At 39.6% G+C, this 13652-nt stretch overlaps 1 protein-coding gene across 1 annotated transcript in view; it reads left to right on the top strand.

Moving 5' to 3' along the window:
* Window positions 1-13652, top strand: part of LOC148425410 (neurobeachin-like protein 2) — a 41703-nt gene that overhangs the window by 11693 nt on the left and 16358 nt on the right. Inside the window, exons 2-22 of the mRNA XM_088411266.1 lie at window positions 2107-2195; window positions 2333-2497; window positions 3680-3761; window positions 4026-4138; window positions 4357-4439; window positions 5639-5724; window positions 5821-6124; window positions 6200-6306; window positions 6542-6622; window positions 8255-8338; window positions 9067-9165; window positions 9312-9946; window positions 10026-10158; window positions 10969-11088; window positions 11194-11524; window positions 11612-11694; window positions 11777-11869; window positions 12003-12171; window positions 12658-12791; window positions 13044-13203; window positions 13470-13572. Of these exons, the coding sequence (XP_088267392.1) occupies window positions 2107-2195; window positions 2333-2497; window positions 3680-3761; window positions 4026-4138; window positions 4357-4439; window positions 5639-5724; window positions 5821-6124; window positions 6200-6306; window positions 6542-6622; window positions 8255-8338; window positions 9067-9165; window positions 9312-9946; window positions 10026-10158; window positions 10969-11088; window positions 11194-11524; window positions 11612-11694; window positions 11777-11869; window positions 12003-12171; window positions 12658-12791; window positions 13044-13203; window positions 13470-13572 (3254 nt within the window). The remainder of the gene's footprint in view (window positions 1-2106; window positions 2196-2332; window positions 2498-3679; window positions 3762-4025; window positions 4139-4356; window positions 4440-5638; window positions 5725-5820; window positions 6125-6199; window positions 6307-6541; window positions 6623-8254; window positions 8339-9066; window positions 9166-9311; window positions 9947-10025; window positions 10159-10968; window positions 11089-11193; window positions 11525-11611; window positions 11695-11776; window positions 11870-12002; window positions 12172-12657; window positions 12792-13043; window positions 13204-13469; window positions 13573-13652) is intronic.

The following is a 13652-nucleotide window of genomic DNA, read 5'->3' as shown; positions in this document are numbered from 1 at the left end:
CCAATACTATGACATCAATACCATTACCATCCATTAAATTAGCATGAATATGGTCCATAGTGGGGGGGGGGGGGGGGGGGGGCAGAAGAGGAAGGGGTTTGTTGTGTTTGAAGGAAACAAGTTTTAGTTAAAGCGGCATGTCATTTCCTGGTTGATCACTAGATGTTGGGACATGAGAAAGACCTAGAGCACTAGAGTGCTTTCTGTGGAGAAATGAGCTGCCGAGCTGCATACCGGTATCGGCACATCTAAGACTGGATTCTGGCCTCTCAAGCTCAAACTCATAACAATGAAAGATGGACTGGCTCAGGAGTCCACACCAGCTGGTAATGCAAACTTAAGCAAGCAGTAGAAAAGACATGGCTGCAGTGTTTACTGCATGTTAACTACATATCTATTTATGATTATGTACCTTTTATGCAGTCACATTGCAATGTATCTTCATGTCAGAATGCTGAATTTGTCACAAGTATACTTGTCAGGTAAAGGGAACTCCAATGGGACTGTCACGCCATACTATATTGACAATATACAGTTTTATTTTGGTACTGTGAGTCAGTCTGAAAGTATGCCTCATGCCGCCTGTACAAAGGATGCTTCCTCACTATCATAGGTTTCATACATACTCAGCTACATCTCAATCTGCTGTTTATTTTATCATCCGATACTTCAAGATATCAGGGAATGTTTCTTGTTTGTCACTATTCTGGTACCATCTCCTTGGTTCTGGTGCGCGTGTCAAGGTCTTGATTGCAAATCGTAAAGAAGTTGAAAGGTTCGACCCACAAACGTGACCTATAAGACATTGTGTTCTTGTGGTGGGCGTGAGTTGAAGATTGTGGTATGAGGGTTGAAGACAGGAAGGATGAGGTCCACAAAAAATGATTAAAGTAATTTTCTATATAAATAGGTTGTTTATACATTTGAGCAACACGTGACTTGAAATAACAAATTCAAGTCTTTTACATTGCATACTAGAAAGTTTACAACAGTGCTGTGAATTATTGTGCGTCATTTTCATGACTAATTATCTTGCAGCATCTTGTTTGGTTCAATATCCTACCTTGATGGGATAAAAAAAAAAACTGATGGGGCATGCTTTTCCTCTCTGAGTTAAATCTCTTTGCAACATCCTGTTACAAAAATCAGGTTGTAAGGCTGACAGGAGACACAATGTACCCCTTTGCTAAGCAGATTTTTTTTTTTTTTTTTTTTTACCGGAGGGCAACCCCAGTCTGCATTCCTTTTATTTTATTGTGTTATAATTTTGTGATCACTGACATGACTGGGCTAGCTCAACTCGCTGAGCTGACTTTTGATCGTATGCAACTAATATCTGCTGTATGTCAGTATTTCTACTTTTGGGAATCAAAAACCTAATTTGACTTATTTGTATAGTTGATGCATATGCATAATTGGAAACTCTTTAAAAGGCACTAATTCAAATACTTCAAAGTTTAAAAACAATATAGTCTAAACACTGCTTAAATAAATGTACTGTAGTATGTTTCAAGATTTTTTTTCAAGGAACATAAAGATATGATATTTGTATAAGATACAGAATAGACTGATTGTAAGATTGGATGATTGTCGGCGCATATATTTGGCATTTTGACAATTGTCGGCATCAGCCTTTTTTAAAAATCTGGTGACCAAAAATAAAGTATTTTAAAACTTCAAAGGATTATTATTTTTTTAAATCTCTTTCCTTTATTAGAGATTCTGCTGACCCTTTTAGCATAAATCACTTTTAATGTGTGAAATTTTAGCATTCCTGTTATTTTAAAATTTTAGAGAACTTCATTGTAGACAGCCATAGAGAGCTATTGATTTTTCCTTTAAACTTTTTGACAAACTTCCTGCCGTAAACATATGCTTCAAGACATTTAAACAGGGAACGAATTGAGTTTTTCTAGTTACGTATGTACTGTTCAATTAATATCTCTATGCCAGTGTCAATCAAAATTGAGTACAATATAAAAAATAAGTGCAGAAACCTTTCATACAGCTAATGTATTTATTTTTTTAGATTGTGCAAGTAGTTCTTAGTTTGTATTTTCAGGCATTATCATATTTAGGTTATGTTCTCTTTTTTTTCCTTTTCAGAAAGATGTGGGCTATCTGCAGCAGTGGCTGGAGGCATTTGTGGCGTCCTTTGAAAGGCTCATCGATGTGCACTCGCTCGAGCCTCGGCGGTAAGAAGCTTTATCTTTGGTGCAAAAACTGTGTAGCTTCAACCATTCCCCCAAAGATACTGTATTGTCAAGGTTATTTTACCCTGAGAACACTTTTTTCCTCCTCCCTCACATCTCTCGTCCCCCTCATCCTCCAGGCTGGAGGAGTGCACCTCCGAGGTGCCTTTGCTACCCAAGGAGGTCCTGGTTTTCCTTAGCACGCAGCTTTGGCAAAGTGTGACGCACCTCTCAGATAGCCATGACCACAGTAGCAGTGTCCCTCATCCCCTCCTACTCATCAAATTCTTCATTATCGTTTGCAGGTTAGTCATCTACTCAGTGGCAGGGTTGCCTTTTCAGTAAAAGCATCAAATATGGTGGAAACTAACCACATATTTAAGTATTGAGTAGAACAGATGTTCTGCACCATTTTTCAAATATGTAACTGCAGTGAGACAAATTTTCAGGCAAATCGCCAATGTGTTTTTTTTTGCATGGAAAACAAAAAAGATACAGTACAGATTGCTGTGCTATAGGATCCGATTTTATTCAACGTAGGAACTACATACTGTATGTAGAGGTATCACTAGGCATATTTCATTCCAGATTCTCAGAATTTAGATTGTGTAACATTGTCTCTTTTATTTCTGACTCATTGCTGGAAAATTGTGTGACTAATGACAATGCATCTTTATGAATTTATCAAAATAAAGGAAAAGAAGTCACGTTAACACAATTTAGCAAAAAAGTTGCTTCATGTTCCATTGAATTTGTTCATAATTTGAAAAGAAAATCATTCTCTGTCCCGGCATTAAAAAGCACAAAATTTAATTTGATGATACTTGCATATACTCTGTTAACGGTATACATGTACCAGCATTTGGGAACCAATGCTTTAGATATTCAAGAAGTTATGAAACCCTAATATAGACACAAAAATCAAGAGTCAAGTTCATCTAATTCAATCATTCTCAAACCGTTTTACACCAAGTATCATCTAAAAATAACCATAGCAAAGCCAAGTACCAAGTACCACCACGACCAACATTGAAATTCAGTTGGGTAGTCGGTCTAAGTGTTCGTTATAATATTTTTCTAAGTCAGTGCAACATTACGTACAGTTTGAGCATTAAAGCTGCACATAAATTTAGGAAAGATCCAATCTAATGGTCAATAAAATTGTAGAACTGTACTTGGGCAATAATTCTTTCGTGCTTCACCAAAGAGAATATGCGTACCGCTTAGCAAATATTTCACAGGGGGTACATCATTCAAAAAAAAAAAAGTTGAGAACCACCGATATAATTTATTTTTGGCTGAAGGGAAGCTGGTAATTTACAGTTATTTGGTTTGTCCTGCCATTGCGACATGAATTGTGCAAAGGGGCCGCAACCCTTCATCAGGAAGTTCTCCCTTTCATTCTGCGTGTATGCTGTGTTCTTTACCATAGATGGCCATCTTGCAGGGGTTCATTTTCCTAATATTGCATTTCTTTCAACTTCTAGAAACATGGAGAACATCGACCCAGACAAGACCCCCAGTTTTGTTTTCGAATCAATAAAACTTCTGAATTTTTGTTTGCACCAGGTATGTCATTTCTAACATGAAACTGTCAATGGGTGGATTGTAATAAAGATGTAATGAAGAATTTTTAATCAATGTTCAAGCACTAAATGTCTTTGCCCCTGTACACTCAAATATGTACAGTGAATACCTACACAAAATATTTTACCGCATAATATACCACGAGTATATTGATGAGGATCTTTATGATAGCCCTGTTTGAAGCAGGTGTATGAACTCTACGCTAGGTGTGTCCATTTGTGTGATTGTATTCTTTGTTTTATTCAGATAAAAAACGGAGAAGGGGAGCAGTCAACCCTGCAGTCAGTCGTGTATCATGGACTGGTGCTCTGGGAGTGCGTCTTTGACCCTTATCAGACGTGGAGGAGACGGCTGGCAGGGTGAGTGTGCGTACAGCACGTACTGTATGTTTAAGTCTGGGGGTGGAATGTATTGACACGAAACTGAAGTTCACCATATTATACTTTTAACGTCTTACTCAACCGTAGGGCATGTGTAAGATCTTGTCTGAGTGCCTCTTGACGTCAAGCATCAGTAGAGCGCTATTTTCTCAGCATGAGTAGGCGGGTCTGACTCCTGCCTTGTGTGTATGTTGCAGGGAGGAGGTGAGCGTGCTGGAGAGAAACAAGTACAAATTCCCTCCATTGCTTTTGCCAGAGGAGATGACCGCTCTTTTCCATGGTGAGGAGCTCACCCTTTGGCCTTGTTGCTGATCTTCATCACATTTAGAGATATTGTGAGCCTGTTCTGTACACATACTGTAAATATTAGCATGTTTTTTATGGCCACGGCTTTTTTACTCAATTTTTAACGTGTTGGCTCTAACTTGGAATCTTGAGTAGTCTCAGTAGACCCAGATTCCTTTACATAACATGATTTGCAAAAGCGGGATTAGCTGCTAATCCATAATCACTCAGTAACCACATTAAATTAATACAATGTGGTCCTATACGAGTTATGTGTAAAAACAGTCTGTTGTTTAAAACGTAACAATGGTCCGTTTTGATTGGCAGTGCCAAAGAGCTATAAATAACCCCGGGCCCGGATTTAATTTTTTAATGAATAATGCATTTGTCTTGATGACAAGCAGCTGTATGAGAGGGCCATATCATTTGGCACTTATTCAAATTAAGACAGCTCGGCCTTGGCGAAGGTCAACATTTTGCATGTGCTACTGTGCTTGTAGTATTGAGAGCTTGTTTTCATCTTCTCAGCTAAATAGGTTTGTCAAATGTTAACTGTACCCCTACACAGTGTTGGGCAAGTTACTTCAAAACTGTAATGCATTATTTATTTATTTATTATTACTCATACCAACATAACTGGAAATATGGGTTTGCCATTCGAAATGTAGCTTATTACGGTCATTACACATCCAGTGGAAAGTAGGCCTAACGTTTAAAGACAAGATCTAAATATGTTTTTGTCTTGAAAATGCATTGCGATGTTCTGATTTGTACAGTGTAAAATATTACCATTTTTTTTTTGTGCGTAATGCATTACACTACCGCGCTAGAGCAAAAAGTAATGCATTACAGTAACTACATTACTTTTGTAATGCATTACTCCCCACATTGCATTGCATTGATACCCATGTATTGTTTGTTGTGTTTATTTTGACCCTGCCCTTCGCAGCATGGTACATGATGTCGTTCCCTGACAAGAATTGGGATTTATTTTTTTTAAATCGATTTTGGTATATTTTGTATCTATTTCTTTTTGTCACCGCTCTAAAAGTAAAATGTGAGCTATATTATTTATTATTGTTTAGGGTTATGCATTTTCTCAGTAAAAGGTTTTTAAAATTGTTATTGTGCGTCTAGTTAGGTCTTTTTCTTAATACTGCATTTATTTAATGTCTCCATTTGACCTATGTACAGAAAGTCTGCAGGACAGTGAGAAGATCCCAGAGCTTCTCACCCTCAGGCTGGTTCATCTCCAGGGTGCTGTCATTAGTGGGGGAAAGGTCTGTCTCCATAATTTCTGTACCCTCATAATCAGAGGTTATGATTGTCAGGGAATGTAATTACCGGGAATCATTTCGTATTATGCATCTTTCCAGGACAACGGCCTGCTTGCTGTCACGACCCACGCTGTGGAGGACCTCTTCTCTGTGCTGCAAGCTTGGTGTTGCCGGTCGTCCAATCAGTCAAAGGATACATCGCTCCCTCGGCTGACCTTGCAGTGCCTGACCGCAATGATCCACCTGCTGCATTTTAGCAGCCCCTCAGAGCGGCAAGTGAACATCAAGACCATACTGCAGAGTTTCTTCCAGCTCTTAAACTGGAACCGTCCGCTGAGCATTGAACAGCAAGACCGACAGAACTCTGAAGAGAGCCTAATTTCGCTTCAGAGCCTGATGCTGAGTAAGATGACTGGATGCACACGGAGGCAAAACGACTGACGTGACGATCATGTTACTACGTGTTCTCTTTCGGTAGATGCAGTACCTGAGATCCTGCAGTGTTCAGATCGGCCTGCCCTCCAGGCTGTCTTCCTGAACAACAACTGCTTTGAGCACATCCTCAGGCTCATCCAGAACAGCAAGGTTAGATGTTTAGTCTAAAATGTGCCCGTCAGCGTTTTATTCATGTCTAGTCTGCACAGATTTCCTCATTTATTCTCTTCATATTCCTCAAATGCATTTCCTCATTTGTTTGTCTGATTGCTGTCTGATTTCCCTCAACAATGTGTGTCACTTTAATATAAAACAATATTCAAATCTACAGTATTTTACGTTTGTTTTAAATTCCACTGTTCCACTGTGTGTATATGTCCTGTAGCTCTTTCAGAGCAACAGGCTTAGGCCGAAGAGTGAGTGTGACCTCACTACAAGTTTACTCACAGAGGTCAAAGTGGACCAGGTACTCCCCCCAAATAAACTTTTGGTGTTGATATTGATCTGTCAGCAGGAAACTCAGCCTTCTCTCCACTTGTTCACAGCTATTAGTTGTCTAAACAGGAAACTCTAGACAGGAAGGCAGGCTTATGAAGCAGGTAGCATGATGTGATAAATGTTGCTTTGGGGTAAGACACTGACCTTATCTTTGCACATATATCCTGAGAAACTTCATTTTGATAGTCAGACACTGAAAATAAGAAACATCTGTTAGTTGCAGGTTTTTTGGCTGGATAAAGGGTGGAATGTAGAATTTTGCAAAACTGATGGAGTGCAGACCATTCAAATTCAGTGGGCACTTTGCTTGAACATCTTGCGCAGTGACCTCTGATAGTTTGGAGGGGATTGGTGGAAAAACAACTGTTGAGTTATATTCGAATCTTTTTAACATTGATCGTTGTACCTCATTCCTCTCTTACTGTATATCTATCCGTCACTTTTTCATTATGCGTGTCCTCATTTGGGTCTTATACTTTGAAAGATAATTGCAATTCCTCCCCATTCAAGTCTTATGCCACCATACACAAATGATCATTCACACTCACAGTCGCGCATGTGATTATTCTTTTTTTTTTTTTTTTTTTTACTACATCTGTATGGACAGCAAAGTAAGAATTTCATTGTACAGAGAGACTTGTTTCTACACTGTGCACATGACGATAAACACTTTGGATCTTGAATATTAAAATCTTCAGTCAATTTATTATACAAGTTTATAGAACGCAGAAGGAAAAAAAGGATGAACTGCTCCTCTGTGTGGCTGATGTGCTAATCCTTTCTACACATGCTACACCAGTTTATACGTTTTCCTTTGGAGTCAATAGATAGCACTATAAATTGATTGAATTAATAAATGAAGCTTTATTTGACAAGGACAATGCAGTCAAGTTTACAGGCTTGCAAGATGATGCAATGCATGTTGCAATGCATGTAGATTATAGCAAACGCTAATTTTCAACTCTGACCACCTAGTTTGGCTCTTCCACAAAATTGCAATACAGTAAGAAAAATGCACAAACACCCAAAAAATGAAAGAATTCAAATATTAATAATCCAATATTACATGAAACTTTAAATCTGTAGCAGTGTTAGAGTAAAATATAAAATAACAGTTGGCTTAGAAGTGCTGTTCATCATTTAATGAGCATGCAGATCTGACCTATTAAGGTCAGTGACTCAAACCAATGGGATTCTTCTTTTGAGAAGTGAAATTAACTTTCACTCGTCTTGTTTGAAACAAAAAAATGTAATGTTCTGAGAGACAATACATACAATAAACCATGTTCCTATTTAGAGGCTGAATTCCCTGTTGATTACACTTGACTACTTTTTACAAAGTGCATGAAATGGTGGTTGATGCATGACACTTATTACTCCCTTGGCTGCTGGTTTGATGGTAATACCATAAAGACCTCTTTCGTATCCTGGGATTCTTAATTGTCTCTCTTTCTTTGCCCTGGGTATCTCACATAATCCTGGTGTGGACTGTGCACCTCTCCTTCCACTTCTACTTCAATCCCTTTTTTTTCATGGTGAACAATGTACGGTTTGACTTGTTGCACCGGCATGATGAGCTCATTTCCCTATGTTGATGTAGGTGCTGGAGCGAGGCTCTGACAGTATCACAGTGCATGCTTTAGGAGTCCTTACAGCCATCATGAGTAACTCTCCCACTGCCAAGGTAAAGACATTATAATGTCTCCTTTGGTCCAACTGGTTTTAAAAATGCTTTGATAAAAAAAATGGGGGAAAAACATAGATTCTAGCATGTTTTTGAAAAGCATTTATATATATTATTCATATTTATTTGGAGCTGACTTCAATTCTGTTGGCAACTTAATCCATTTGCATGCAGCATAACAGCTAAATACTGAAAATGTTGATCATTGTTTCCCAGAGTAAAAGTAGATATTTCTTATTTTTCAACATCATGCTAATCCATCTATTTTCATAGAGGACTAAAGAAATCTGAAAATATTTCTTGTGGAGAAGCAGAAATTCTGAGGATTTTGGACAATCTTAGCTCTTATTATCAAAAAGCTTTATCTGTAATTTAGTAATCAATTAGTTGTCATTTAATCCTTGCACCTCCAATGTTTATTCTATAAAAGATAAATGTATCGCTTGTCTTTGTTAAAAAAAAATTATGGGAAGAGGACTTGAAAACTTTAACTGCATACTAAGTTGCACAAAAAAAAGTCTGAGTTTGTTTATTTTTCAAAATTATTCAGCTCCAATATATAATCACACAATATATTTGATCTCAATGTTTTCACTAGAATAGATAGAGCTTCTGAGGAAGGCTGTTCTTCATTCTTGTCGGAAATCTCGTTGTATTCCAACTGCTTTCGTGGAAGTGTGCCAATTTTGCATTCTCTGTGGACTCACTATTTCTGTCCCATCCCACAGGAGACTTTCAAGGAGAGGATCGGCTACTCCCAGCTCTTTGACGTGCTCAAGAGTCAAGGTCAGCCTACCAAAAGGCTGCTGCAGGAGCTGATGAACATGGTGAAAAGCATTTTCCTCTCATTATCTGCTCATTGCCGACAGAACAGTCCATTTTCCCTCACAAATGACCTTTTTAGATGGCGTCATGTCTCCACATCCCGATCTCATCCTCATTATGAGCCACTTCTGTGTTTGTTCTTCTCCAGGCAGTGGAGGGCGAATATGCCCACGCACACCACTTAGGCATTAGTAATGACCAGCCCTTGCTGTTGCTCCTGCAGTGGCTCCCTGAACTGCACAGGCATAGAGAGCTTCAGCTGCTGGTGGCACAGTGGCTGGCCACTGTATGCGGTGGCTCCCTATCTTGTCGAACTGTAGCAGTGGAGGCGGGCATGGTGGGGGCCCTCCTGCAGGTGCTCTTGCAGCCGCAGCACCTGGACAGACAATGTGCAGATGCCATGCTGGGGCTCCTGCAGGACCTAGGCTCACTTTGCCTGAAGCCTGAGGAGCTGAGGAGCCTTCTCAAACTGCTCAGGTTGGATCAAGATAATGGCATACACCCATTCTGTACTCGCATCATCCAAGTGCTCTCTGCGATGGCGGCTCGAGAAGGTCGTGACAGCGCCTTGCAGTACTTTGATCTCACACCCCCTATGGCGGGTATCATGGTGCCCACGATCCAGCGGTGGTCAGGGAGCAGCTTCGCCTTTCATGCTTGGCTTCGCCTCAATATGGACTTCCCCCATACCCCTCAGTTAGACTTCAACAAACCTGCTACCGACGTGGTCACAGCAAGTCAACATGACATGGGAAAAGGACCTCGCAGGAAGCAGCTTTACAGGTAGAAGGGCAGGGCTGGCATGAGAAATGACTTATTATGTCGTATGTTTTGGTTTTTAAATCTCTGGTCTTCCATAAAGTTTCTTCACAGCTAGCGGAACAGGACTGGAAGCCTTTTTCACAATGGAGGGTGTGCTGGTCGTGGCTGTTTGCACTAAGAAGGATTACATGGCTGTCGCATTGCCAGAACTCCCTCTTGCTGACTCACGCTGGGTAAGTGTAGTGAGAACTCGGACTCTCCCAAAAATAAACCCAGAAAAAATATTACATCATTTTTTTTAAAGCCCCATGGTCTGAATCAGTGGTTCTCAACCTTTTTTGAAAGCCCCATGGTCTGAATCAGTGGTTCTCAACCTTTTTTGATGATTGTAAAAATATTTCACTGGGGGCACATCAAGTAGCACCACCCGATGCTTTTTATTACGGAAAGAAAATGACATTGTACCATGCCGTCCATGTCTGATTCAGTAAACTTTGGAACCATGTTCATAGTGGTATCTCTAGATGTATTTTATTCAGCAACTCCATAAGTTACATAGTGTACCATATTCTGCTGTGACAATGCTTATCCATATTAAACTTTATGTTGTGCGAAGGAGTCACTATAACACCATTGAACAATCAGTTGCTTTACGTTCCAATGTAATTGCTCTTAACTTAAATAGAACATTTATAGTTCCTCTCATGGATTTAAAAAACATTCAATTACGTTTGCTGATGATACCTGCTATAATCTCACATATATACTGTAATTCAAAACATTTAGAGACACTCCTTCATCACTCTAAATTTACATACTGATTGAAAATGTTCCACAGTTAATGGATAATAAATTATACTTTTTACTCATAGTTGACCCTTAAGTTCAAATGTTAGACAAATGCTGAAACGAACCTTCTGCATTAGCAAGGAATTCAATTTGGTAGTTGTTCGTATTTAGTTTCCGTTATATATGCCAAACTCTCTCTCAGCACCATTACCTTCTTAATATTACAAGTATTTTGTTATTGATCCTATTTTCAGCATTCAGTTGCCATAGTCCACGTTCAAGGACGTCGTCCTTTTGGTCAAAACCTGGTCAACATCTTCATTGATGGAGAGTTATCCAAAACTGCCCAAATTCGCTTTCCATCCTTGAGTGAGGTAAGTTACACTTTTTTCTTATGTTACTTCATTGTGGAGTTGACATAAATATTCTATTACCTCATCATTTTTGTTTTGTTTTGTTTTGTTTTTTTTCCCTTGAAGCCTTTTACTTCCTGCTGCATCGGCTCTGCAGGCAACCGGACAACTACCACCACAACCTCACCTAATTTACCCACATCCTTGTCTTCCGGCCAGTCCCCAGAATTTTCCTTTCCTACCAACGCCCCCTCCCTACTCCGCTCCCAGTCTTTTCCGGCCAACTTTGCAGGGGGCCGCTGGGGTCCCCTGAATGACTCCACGGTGCAAACCATCCCAGCGGGGCTTCAGGACACAGAGTGGGGAACTCCCTCTTCTCTGGATGGACTCCTGGGCACTGCCTTCATTTGCCATGAGCCTCTGCAGCAGAGCCAAACAAGGGCATTGTATACTGCAGGTAAGCCACACTACTTTAACATAAAATGGCAAGAGATAACAGTTGAATACGTGCATGTGTAAAATGTCGCATTGCTTTCTATCATAGGGCCAAATCATGTGCCTTTGTTCAAAGCTGATGGAGAATTGTCTGATCTCAATGGCAAGCTTGTACTCTACTATACTCCTCAGGTAACAAACTGAAAAAATGGTGAAGTGTTTATATCAGCCACTACGTTTTAAAAGTAATTGCTATGCCTCGTGTATGCTTCAGGCATTCAAGAGCCAAATATGTTTGGATTTGTCTCCTAATCATCATTATGACGGCCGGCTAACAGGACACAGAGTCATCAACTGGGATGTTAAGGTAAGAGTTATTGTGCTTTTCCCAGAATCCAAGCAAAATACATTATTTAATAAGATCAATTGCTGTCAGTATATACATAGATATTTTCCGTTTTGACCTGTTTTGTCTATGTCTGGATGTGTTTCCCCTGTAGGATGCCATTAATGTTATTGGGGGTATAGGGGTTTTGCTGCCCCTCCTTGAGCAAGTTTGCGAGGAAGAGCAGATGTGCAACGGCGCTCAGGAAATATCAGAATTCCTCGGACCAGAAGTGACATCATCGCGAAGCCCGGCTGCCATGCTATTGCCACTCAAGTCTTCAGGTCAGATTTTGGTTCATTAATTGTACGGGTAATATTACTGTAGATAGACTATTATATGGTAAATCTCGGGTTGTACACATGAAAATGATTAGATCACAGTTGAATTTTTTCCAGCGTTCTGTATTCTATTTAAAAAAAATAAAATGTGCTGGATCTTTTGTTTTTGTTTTTTTTTTTAACTTGACTCAACAACAGTCACACATTCTAACAGACCCAGAGTGGGGATTTCCCTGTGGGCTGTGCTTCTTCCTATATGTGCTCTTTAGGGCAGTTAATTCATCTCCGAGCACTACATATATAAGCCAAGTCAAATTTATTTGTATGGTCCTTAATGACAAACAAATCCAACATTCTCCAAAAGATACCACAATTTGACGTTAACTTTCTGTAAAATATTGTCTATAATCCTCAGTTTTGTTGCAATGTAATTGTCTGCAAGTTTTTCTTATTTATTTTTTTGTTTGTTTGTTTGTTTTGTCCTTCCAGAAGCGAGACTAGAGCGGAACAGCATTGCAGCCTTCTTGCTGATGATGAAGAACATGATCCGTCGTCATCCTGTCAATCAGGAAGGCCTGCTGCAGTGTCACGGGCCCAGTATTATTGGAGCCATGCTCAGCAAAGTAAGATTGGCTAATTCTTCAAGCAGTGAGCCAATTATGAAGTGATTTTTTTTTTCTCAATTGCATTAGTGTAGTGTCACAATGGATGTGGTTTTACAGTATTTTTGTTTTTGCAAATTTGAGAGTTTTTGGTCTCGTAAATTTTCCATGATTTGTACTGGCTAAAGTTGATGTCGAGTAGATGTCAGATGTCATAAAATAAGCATGATGAAGTCTTATGGACAAACGTATACACATTTCTCCTCCCTCCAGGTTTCAGGCACTATGATGGACATGAATGTTTTGATTGCATGTCGGCTGCTAATGGATCAGGTTCTCAACGAGGGGAATGGTCCACTTCTGCAGCAGTTCTACCAACACCTGCTCTTTGATTTCCGCCTGTGGACCAGGAGTCATTTTGCTGTTTGTCACGGTGAGGCACAAGCAGCTTCTGTGTTGGTGATCGTGGTACCCAGCTCTTTCTACCGAGATGTTTTTGATGCTTTCAAATGTAAATGCTTCAATGCACATCGTGACTAAGTGGTGAATTACAGTAGATGGTGTAAGTAACATTAGGTAAGATGAAATATTAGAAGCTGAGTCTATCACACATAGGTTCTGGTCTTCGAATTCATAGGTTTTGTTTTGTTTTGTTTTTGTTTTGTTTTGTTTTCATCAAACGTATTCGTCCTCTCCAAGATCACATCCAGTACATCTCGTCCGTCATACACAAAGGAAAACAGCGCCTGAAGAGGAAATATGGAGTTCAGTACATTCTGGATACCATTCGTACTTACTACAGGTGGACTTACATTTGCTTCTAAAGGACTGTTGCAGAGAATACCAAAGATGCCATTTAATACAGGCTCTTCATGTCTCAAA

This window comes from Hippichthys cyanospilos, chromosome 3 (assembly GCF_059441005.1).
Source record: "Hippichthys cyanospilos isolate Australia breed blue-spotted pipefish chromosome 3, RoL_Hcya_1.0, whole genome shotgun sequence".
Lineage (NCBI taxonomy): Eukaryota > Metazoa > Chordata > Actinopteri > Syngnathiformes > Syngnathidae > Hippichthys > Hippichthys cyanospilos.
This window is presented reverse-complemented; position numbering and strand designations above follow the sequence as displayed.